At 44.9% G+C, this 9,428-nt stretch overlaps 1 protein-coding gene and 1 non-coding gene across 2 annotated transcripts; both read left to right on the top strand.

Moving 5' to 3' along the window:
- The first annotated feature begins 2,151 nt into the window (after positions 1-2,151).
- Positions 2,152-9,428, top strand: LOC132899500 (elongation factor 2b). The gene is made up of 13 exons (XM_060941445.1): positions 2,152-2,245; positions 5,255-5,469; positions 5,577-5,758; positions 5,875-6,086; positions 6,344-6,522; positions 6,623-6,728; positions 6,933-7,185; positions 7,292-7,487; positions 7,607-7,973; positions 8,051-8,404; positions 8,513-8,695; positions 8,777-8,909; positions 8,992-9,428. Exons 1-13 carry the CDS (start codon positions 2,243-2,245, stop codon positions 9,183-9,185), a joined length of 2,577 nt encoding a protein of 858 aa, XP_060797428.1. The 5' UTR covers positions 2,152-2,242; the 3' UTR covers positions 9,186-9,428.
- On the top strand, positions 6,783-6,849 carry LOC132899803 (small nucleolar RNA SNORD37). Its single transcript, XR_009656709.1, has one exon. It is a non-coding gene; the product is annotated as a small nucleolar RNA SNORD37 (small nucleolar RNA).

Consider the following 9,428-nt stretch of genomic DNA (forward strand, 5'->3'; position numbering starts at 1 on the left):
GTGTACCCAGACTTCAGTATATTGTGTATTGTCTGTAAATATCCTGCATATTGTCTGTATATGGTGTACTGTCTATGCCCAGGTCAGATGGCAGAAAGACGCATGCTGCGACCTGCAATCGGTCAGGTGGCGACTGATCGCAGGTGGATGCAGGTGTTTTGCATCAAATCCTTCATTGTGGTCAGATGTATTGCAAGACGCAGAGTTTTTAAGCTGAATCAACCAGTCGGAAGCAGATGCAGGTTGATGCAGCACACAGAAAACCTCTAAAAAATATAAGGCCATAAGACTGTTCACAGGTTGTTGTAAACTATTTGCAGGTGTAGTCTGCGTCTACCTGTGATGCATCGCAGCCATCTCTGAAGACTTGTCTTCCCCTCCATCAGCCTGCGTCTAGCTGCCACTACCTGCTTCAACCTGCAATTGGTCGCTCAAGCGTTATACGACCGCCTGCCTCTACATGCATCAACCTGCTATTTGCACCGATTGGAAGAGAATTGCAGCTGAAATGTGAACAGATCGTGATCCACTTGCATCAACCTGCATCTACTAAAGACCCTCTGCAACACTCTGCCATTATCTGTGTCATTGTGCGTCGGATGCAAGTAGTTGAAAACTAGTTGCAGCCTGCCATCTGACCTGGGCATTATATTGTCGGTAGCATACATATTTATAATGTATACTGTATATTATAGATATTGCATATTATTGATATTATAGATATTTTAATGCATAATATAGATATTGCAGGGGCGTAGCTAGGATTTTTCAAGGGGGGGGGTCACACACTGACTGGCAGCCTGAGTACATACCCGCAGGTTTGTAAATGAAAAAATACATTGAATACATTTGAGCCCTGTGATGACCTGGCGACTTGTCCAGGGTGTACCCCACCTTTCGCCCGTAGTCAGCTGGGATAGGCTCCAGCTTGCCTGCGACCTTGTAGAACAGGATAAAGCGGCTACAGATAATGAGAGATGAGATGAGAATACATTTGAGAAAATAACGCAGTCTTTCATCTCATGTTGCGAGCTGTTGAGATGGTGGACAATGATTAGGCCAAATCAGCTTTATCTGGCAGTGTATGGATAGCGGCTCGACATCTTACCCTAGTCAACCGATGCAGCTTGACCATGCTTTCTAGTGTGATCATGTTGAGCTTGTGCAGAATTGGGTTTTTGCGCCCAAACCACTCGAAGTCCATACAAGGTTAAAGAAACCCTAATGAGGCTGAGGTGACAATCTATTTTTTTTTAAAAAATGTTAGAAAAATTACAGTGGGTGATTTTCTAATATTCTTATGCGACTATTGAAAAAACGTATGGTCCGACAAAAGGGGGGGGGTGTCACGGGCACCCCAGGACCCCCCCCCCAGCTACGCCCATGTATTGTATATCATAAATATAGATATTTAGAGATAGATACTGTATAATACAGATATTTTAGACATTGTGCATAATATAGGTATTGTATATTATGTATATTGTATATAATAGTTATACTAGTTATTGTAGATTGCATTTATACATTTTTTCTTATATTACATATACATATCTTACATATACCGGACATATATTCACACTTTTTTTTTTTCCTCCCCTGTATCACTAGAGAGACACCAGCTGCTGGAACCAAATTCTGTGTGTGTGTGTGTGTGTGTGTGTGTGTGTGAACATTCTTGGCCAATAAGCATGACTCTGATTCATGTTCAGATTCAGATTATTTATTTATTTGTTTGTTTAATTATTTTATTTTATTTCATTTCTCATCTTAATCAAAGATTCTTTCTACCTTTTTTATATAATTGTAATAAATTCAATATTCAAATGGGCTGTTTTATTTCTTTATCAGTATGAATACAATTTAATGGATTGACTTTCTCTCTTTACTGTATTCGTATTTATATTCCAACATTCTTTTTTTTCCCCCCTCTTCAGAACCTGTTGTTTTACAGTTCGGAGCCAAATCTCAAACGGCTACTTAATTTCTATATAGGTGCACTTTGTAGGTTATAAAAGAATGGGCTATGTACTGTAGTAGACTTCGATATTCCAAGATTGCACCATTTGAAACGCGACAGTTTCCGACGTCACCACGCAACATTACGCGTGACGCAAACTTGACATATATATTCTTACGTGTTGACGTCAGCGGTCTCTTCCCTGCCTATGCCCTGGTGAGGTAGGCAGTGTAAATTTTGTGTCTGCGTTTCCATACAGCGAATCCAAGAACATCCGTCAAAATGGTGAGTCTGCTTGTTGTTTCATCGGTCATATACACCGCCACGGATTAAGAGGTCAACTTCGCGTGGCTTTTTGAACGCTCAGACTTGTTCTAGATGTATATTTATGAAGTACCGGGCTGCCTGAGTGTATTAGCAAAGCAAAATGGCAGCCCCATTGTGTTGAGGCGTTAGGCCTTACCGTGCCGGATTAGAGTCTGTATGTAGCGGAATAATGTCTGTTGGAAGTTTTGGTAGTAGTTTTTAAGAGCTGTTATGTCTTTGGCACGTTTTGTTCCATATCAAATATGGCGCAAACGTTCTCGGTCCTCTACACGGCACTTTTCTTATTTTCAGGCGTTGGCCACTTGCTAAATTATTAGCCTGCTGGGTTTTTTTTCTCGCCTTGTTTTCATGAGGCAGGGGAAGCGTTGCGCGTTAAGCAGTATTTCTGAGTCATACTTGTAAATTTGGGTCCTGTGGGATTACAGTAGAGCTACTTAGTTGTTTGTGGAAAAGGCGTCATGTTTTTAAAGCCGTTAGCCGGCTCCTTACTGTGTGTGTGTAGCGGTTCCAGTTACACGTGGCCTGTTACCGGCTGATGTGGCGCACGACGTAAAACCGCAGAGACTCCCGGCTTTACTAGCTGTAACACGTCATGACTGGGCAGATGAAGGATTCCTGCTCGGATCAGGCCGTCCTGATCTCACCGTTTACCTTCTGATAGGCTGCCCCTAAGCGCAGGGTTTGGGGTTGGCTCTCATTAGCGTGCTTGGCGTTTGCCGGTTGTGGCCCATCTCCAGGTTTCCGGGTTTTGCTCTTCTGCCCCGCCTGGATCTCGAGATCTCTCTCTTTTTTTTTTTTTTTTTATGCGTCTTCCAGATTGGTGCTTTTCTAATTGCGTCAACAAAAACCATATCAGGCCTCACTGGCCTTGTGTAATGTTTGCATTGTAGTCGTGAGACACACTGTGCTGAAAGCAGAGCAGGACACTTCATCCAAAACCTTTTTTCATACTCACTATCCATTAATTTTATATTTCAGGTATTTGTTTGTTAGAAAAATAATTCTCAATAGATTATTTCAATTTATCTAGCGCCTTTCCCAAAACCCAAGGTAGCTTTATAATTATAGGGAGGAAAAAGTCCACCAAATAAAGGTCAGGATGTCATTCCAACGGTGTAGCAGCCACAGTGCCATGGATCCACACAGAAAAAGAGAACAAACAACTTTATTCATCACATGCTCGTGAAATTCCTCTCTGCATTTAACCCATCTGCAGTAGTTAACACACATGTGCATACACGTATGCAGAGCAGTGGGCAGCCATGCTAACAGTGCCTGGGGAGCAGTTGGGAGTTGGGTGCCTCGCTCAAGGGCGCCTCAACCCAAGGCCGTCCTATGTTAACCTAACTGCATGTCTTTGAACTGTGGGGGGAACCAGAGGGTAGACATGGGGAGAACATATAAACCCTGCACAGAAAGGCCCCCGCCGGCCTTGAACCCAGAACCTTCTTGCTGTGAGGCAACTGTGCTGACCACTTACACCTCTGTGCCGCCCAGACGCACTGGTATATCCCGAACCGCCTGCACAGCTGCTGCGACTAGCCTGGGCCCGCCCATCCTAAGCGTGACACAATACGAGGACCTGTTCCAAGCTTAGTCTGGCCAGGCAGGCTATCTACAGCATTTCCAAGCTCCCGAAAAATCGGGAACCAATCAACTTTGAGCATCTCCAACGGCCCTGGGTAGAGGCGTGTTCAAGGCAGTGACATAGTAGAACTGCGACCGGAAGCCATAGATTGTTTACAGAATCTATGCCGGAAGCGCTTCATTCACATCACGAACATGGAGCAGCGGCAAGCCTTTAACACAGCGGTAGATGCTGTATTGAAAGCATTCAACGGGAAGTTCTCATTGAAAACGGAGCAAAGAGCAGCCCTGGAGGTATTGATTGAAAGGAAGGACGTTTTCGCCTTGCTCCCGACTGGCTTCAGTAAGAGTTTAATCTACCAGTTAGCCCCGTTGCGTCACATACGTCAGAGGAAAGAGTGATGTGATTGGGTTAAGCTTCGTCACAGCCTTTTCTGGCTTCGACCAGTAGCAAACTGAGGCATTTCAGGGAGGCGGGTCAACCACGGGCTCTGGGAAACGGTTTGGCTTAATAGCTTGGCCAGACCAAATGCTCGGAGAGCTTTGAAGTCGCGTTAGCCAGGCTAGCTGCGACGCCACTGAGCAACATCGCTCAGAACATCACTCCAAGCACTGCTGCACGGAGCACTGGACAACCATGATGTTAAAATGAACAACGAGCTCACTGTAGTCCATAGCTAGGAGCACAGGCATCACCCGCAGTGAACCAACGCCCAGAACTGGATCTGGAGCTACACTGCAACCGGCAGACAAAACACTCAAACGCACAAAGACCGAAGTGGGAAACATGTTTTGTAAAGCAAACACCATATGATTTAATATGATCCAGATGGCTTCAAAAATTAACTCAGCCAGGGGAGCTCACAGCAAAGCCAAATTTTACATCCCACTAAGCCATCCCCTTCAAAAGAGCATGGTTTTGGGTTGGTGGGACTATGCTTTGGCCTGGGATTTGTGAACGAAGCCCCCATGAGAACGTTGCTCCATGCCTGAAGACTTTAATACAATCCAGCCGGAAACATGGATGTGCAAGCAAGCAGCCTGCAATAACAAGGGAGTTAACTCATCCCAGGGTCGGCAAGCGGCATGGGCCTATGTGGTTACCCCCCTTAGTATGCTCTTTAGTGTTGAAGCGCATGTACTGTGGCACTCACTTGCTTTACAAAAATGTGTTTTGCGTCTGTCAAATTCCATTGAGAATTCCTCTTTTTTTTTTTTTTTTAAACAAATACCTGAAATATAAAATAACCGATGGTGCGTATGAAAGGATTTGGACAAAATGACCTGTATTTGCTGAAAGCATTTTTTTTTTTGAATAAACTGAAGGTTTTGAAATGTGTAACCCTTGTATTGACTGTCATTGCTTTTGTCCTCCCTCAGGTGAACTTCACTGTAGACCAGATCCGTGCCATTATGGACAAAAAGTCCAACATCCGTAACATGTCTGTGATTGCCCATGTGGACCATGGCAAATCCACTTTGACTGACTCGCTGGTGTCCAAGGCTGGCATCATTGCTTCAGCCCGTGCAGGAGAAACCCGCTTTACTGACACAAGAAAGGATGAGCAGGAGCGTTGCATTACCATCAAATCCACGTGAGTGTTTTTGCCCTTGCCCAGAACATGAAGTTTCTGCCAAGGGGTTGCATTTGGAGCTAGTTTTGCTTCGTGTCTGTGATTGTTTTCCATTTTTATTTCTGCAGTGCTATCTCCCTGTACTATGAGCTCTCTGAAAGCGATTTGGCCTTCATCAAGCAGTGCAAGGACGGCTCTGGTTTTCTAATCAACCTGATTGACTCCCCTGGGCACGTTGACTTCTCTTCTGAGGTGACTGCTGCTTTGCGTGTCACTGATGGTGCCCTGGTGGTGGTTGACTGCGTGTCTGGTGAGTGCAAAATCTTATTTTGTCATTTAGCTAAAGATATTATGCAGCTGAATTTTTTTTTTAATTTTTTTTTTTTTAAATGAAGCCTGGACCTGACTTGTTTGCTTCTCTTCTAGGTGTGTGTGTGCAGACGGAAACTGTCCTGCGGCAGGCTATTGGAGAGAGGATTAAACCTGTGCTGATGATGAATAAAATGGACCGTGCCTTGCTGGAGCTGCAGCTGGACCCAGAGGAGCTGTATCAGACCTTCCAGCGTATTGTGGAAAATGTCAACGTAATCATTTCTACGTATGGAGAGGATGAGAATGGACCTATGGGTAACATCATGGTGAGAATCGCATGTGTGTTTCTTAATCTTCAGATAAACTTGTTTGGGTTCCCTTTAAGGCTTTTTTGTGTAAACATAATTTAGCAGATTTATTGTTACTCTGTGCCACTGATAATGACAGATTTGTATAGATAACATTTTAGTGTTTATCTTTTGCTGGTTGGCTTTCTTGATGCATGATTAATGCTGAATTAGTGACTTCTCATGCAGGGAGTGCTTTAAGAATGTGACTAATCCTAAGCCTTTTTTTCTTTTAGATTGATCCAGTTGTTGGGACTGTTGGATTTGGGTCTGGACTGCACGGATGGGCCTTCACCCTTAAGCAGTTTGCTGAGATGTATGTGATGAAGTTTGCTGCCAAGGGTGATGCCCAGCTTAGCCCAGCAGAGCGCTGCAAGAAAGTGGAGGATATGATGAAGAAACTATGGGGTGACCGGTAAGGTTCCAGCTTAGGATGGCTGTAGGTTAGCAAGGAGGTTTGTGCATCTCTGTGGTAATGCATGGGGCACTAAAGCATGGTTTGTTTCTTTTAATAGATATTTTGACCCTTCAACTGGAAAATTCAGCAAAAGTGCTACTAATGCTGATGGTAAGAAGCTCCCCAGGACCTTTGCTCAGCTCATCCTGGACCCCATCTTCAAAGTAAGCAGAAATAATTTTGTATTTCAAGCTAGTTCCCTAGGTCTGTTTTTGCCTGTGGGTGATGACTTAACATTCTTCACTTTGACCTGACTGTCTAGTGGTGAAAAAGCTCAGTCTGATGTTTATCATGGCAGTGGAAACAGTAACAATGTCAGATGTCACCATTTAAATCTTCAGTCCTTCAGTACAGCTTTTTCTTCACAGGTTTTTGATGCCATCATGAACTTCAAGAAGGAAGAGACAGCCAAGCTGATTGAAAAGTTGGACATCAAGCTGGACCCTGAGGACAGGGAGAAGGAAGGCAAGCCTTTGCTGAAGGCTGTAATGCGTCGCTGGCTGCCTGCTGGAGAGGCCCTGCTTCAGATGATTACCATCCACTTGCCTTCCCCGGTCACTGCTCAGAAATACCGTTGTGAGCTGCTATATGAAGGACCTGGTGATGACGAGGCTGCTTTGGGTAGGTTGGGTGTATTTTTGTACAAGGAGTCATCTGACATGACCAAGCAATTGTGGTTCTGTATTTATGGTTGGCGCTAGCTCTAACCATTTTATTTATTTTTAAGGTATTAAGAACTGTGACCCCAAAGCTCCCCTTATGATGTACATCTCTAAGATGGTGCCCACTTCTGACAAGGGTCGTTTCTATGCCTTTGGGCGTGTCTTCTCTGGCTGTGTCTCTACTGGCCTGAAGGTGCGCATTATGGGACCAAATTACACCCCTGGAAAGAAGGAGGACCTTTACCTGAAACCCATTCAGAGGTTAGTTGATTTTTCATGGCTTCTGCTGGTGTATGTGATTTGAGGAACATGTGATTTAGTTTCTATGAGAGTCTTATGCTTAATATTCCGTAGTCATTTACATGACTGTTTTCCATTAGGACCATTTTGATGATGGGCCGTTATGTGGAGCCCATTGAGGATGTGCCCTGTGGTAACATCGTTGGTTTGGTTGGTGTGGACCAGTTTTTGGTGAAGACCGGGACCATTACTACCTTTGAGCAGGCCCATAACATGCGTGTGATGAAGTTCAGTGTCAGCCCTGTGGTGAGGGTGGCTGTGGAGGCCAAGAACCCTGCCGACCTGCCCAAGCTGGTGGAGGGTCTGAAACGTCTGGCCAAGTCTGACCCTATGGTACAGTGTATCATTGAGGAGTCTGGAGAGCACATCATCGCTGGAGCTGGTGAGCTGCATCTTGAGATCTGCCTGAAGGATCTCGAAGAGGACCATGCCTGCATTCCACTGAAGGTACTTTCATTTTTTTTCTTCCCCAGTAGTATGACAGCAGTTTCAGTTCTAAATCGTGTTCAACTTGTGTCCAACAGAAATCCGACCCAGTTGTATCCTACAGAGAGACTGTGTCAGATGAGTCCAAACAAATGTGCCTGTCCAAGTCCCCCAACAAGCACAACCGTCTGTTCATGAAGGCCCGCCCCCTGGCTGATGATCTGTGTCAGGATATTGATAAGGGTGAGGTTACAGCTAGGCAGGAGTTGAAGGCACGTGCTCGTTACCTGGCTGAGAAGTATGAGTGGGAGGTGACCGAGGCTCGTAAAATCTGGTGCTTCGGCCCTGATGGAACTGGCCCCAACATGCTTGTGGATGTAACCAAGGGAGTGCAGTACCTTAATGAGATCAAGGACAGTGTGGTGGCTGGTTTCCAGTGGGCCACTAAGGAGGTGAGCTTTCTTGTGTTAACTTTCCAAGTTTTTATTAAACCTGTTTAAATTTGTGGGTGGGGAATTTCCTTTTAATCCAAAGCACCTTTTTTTGCACTCAATTTCCAGGGTGTGCTTTGTGAGGAGAACATGCGTGGCATTCGCTTCGACATCCATGATGTTACACTTCACACAGATGCCATTCACCGTGGTGGTGGCCAGATCATTCCCACAGCCCGCAGAGTGCTTTATGCCTGCCAGCTGACAGCCGAGCCCAGGCTCCTTGAGCCTGTCTACCTGGTGGAGATCCAGGTGAGCGCTAGCGGCTGTGTTTTAAAATTTTAACGCAAAGAAGAATGTGGACCAGTGACTAACACTTTGTTCTACCCACAGTGTCCTGAGGCTGTTGTAGGTGGCATCTATGGTGTCCTGAACAGAAAGAGAGGCATGGTTTTTGAAGAGTCCCAGGTCATGGGAACGCCTATGTTTGTGGTTAAGGCTTATCTGCCTGTCAATGAATCTTTCGGTAAGTGAATTACTAGTATGTTTTGGCTTTCCTTTATTGAGATTTATTGAATGTTGGGCTTAACGTTTTATTTTCTCCAAAGGTTTCACCGCTGACCTTCGTTCCAACACTTCTGGTCAGGCTTTTCCACAGTGTGTGTTTGATCACTGGCAGATCCTTCCTGGAGATCCCATGGAGCCCAGCAGCAAGCCTGCTCAGATTGTGGCAGATACACGCAAGCGCAAGGGTCTCAAGGAAGGAATTCCAGCTCTGGATAACTACTTGGACAAATTGTAAAGCTCCTGTCCCATTCATCTCTCCCTTGCTTCCCCCTCACCTTCCCACTAAGGGACTGGACTGTACAGAACAGAATATCATGAGCACTATTGCTTGCCAAAAACATCTGTATCAAACACGAATAAAGAAAAATAAAAATTGTATTGTGTGGACATAGCTGTTTGTCAATTTGTGGCAATACTTATGCCATGACTTGCATATGTGGCTAAAATGGTATTAAATGCACAAAGATCAAGTCCTGTA

Source organism: Neoarius graeffei, chromosome 15, assembly GCF_027579695.1.
Source record: "Neoarius graeffei isolate fNeoGra1 chromosome 15, fNeoGra1.pri, whole genome shotgun sequence".
In the NCBI taxonomy this organism is placed as follows: Eukaryota; Metazoa; Chordata; class Actinopteri; order Siluriformes; family Ariidae; genus Neoarius; species Neoarius graeffei.

Coding starts and splice junctions, on each gene's coding strand:
- LOC132899500 (XM_060941445.1), top strand. Junction 5,470..5,576: donor TGCATTACCATCAAATCCAC/GTGAGTGTTTTT, acceptor TTATTTCTGCAG/TGCTATCTCCCTGTACTATG. Junction 8,696..8,776: donor TCTACCTGGTGGAGATCCAG/GTGAGCGCTAGC, acceptor TTCTACCCACAG/TGTCCTGAGGCTGTTGTAGG.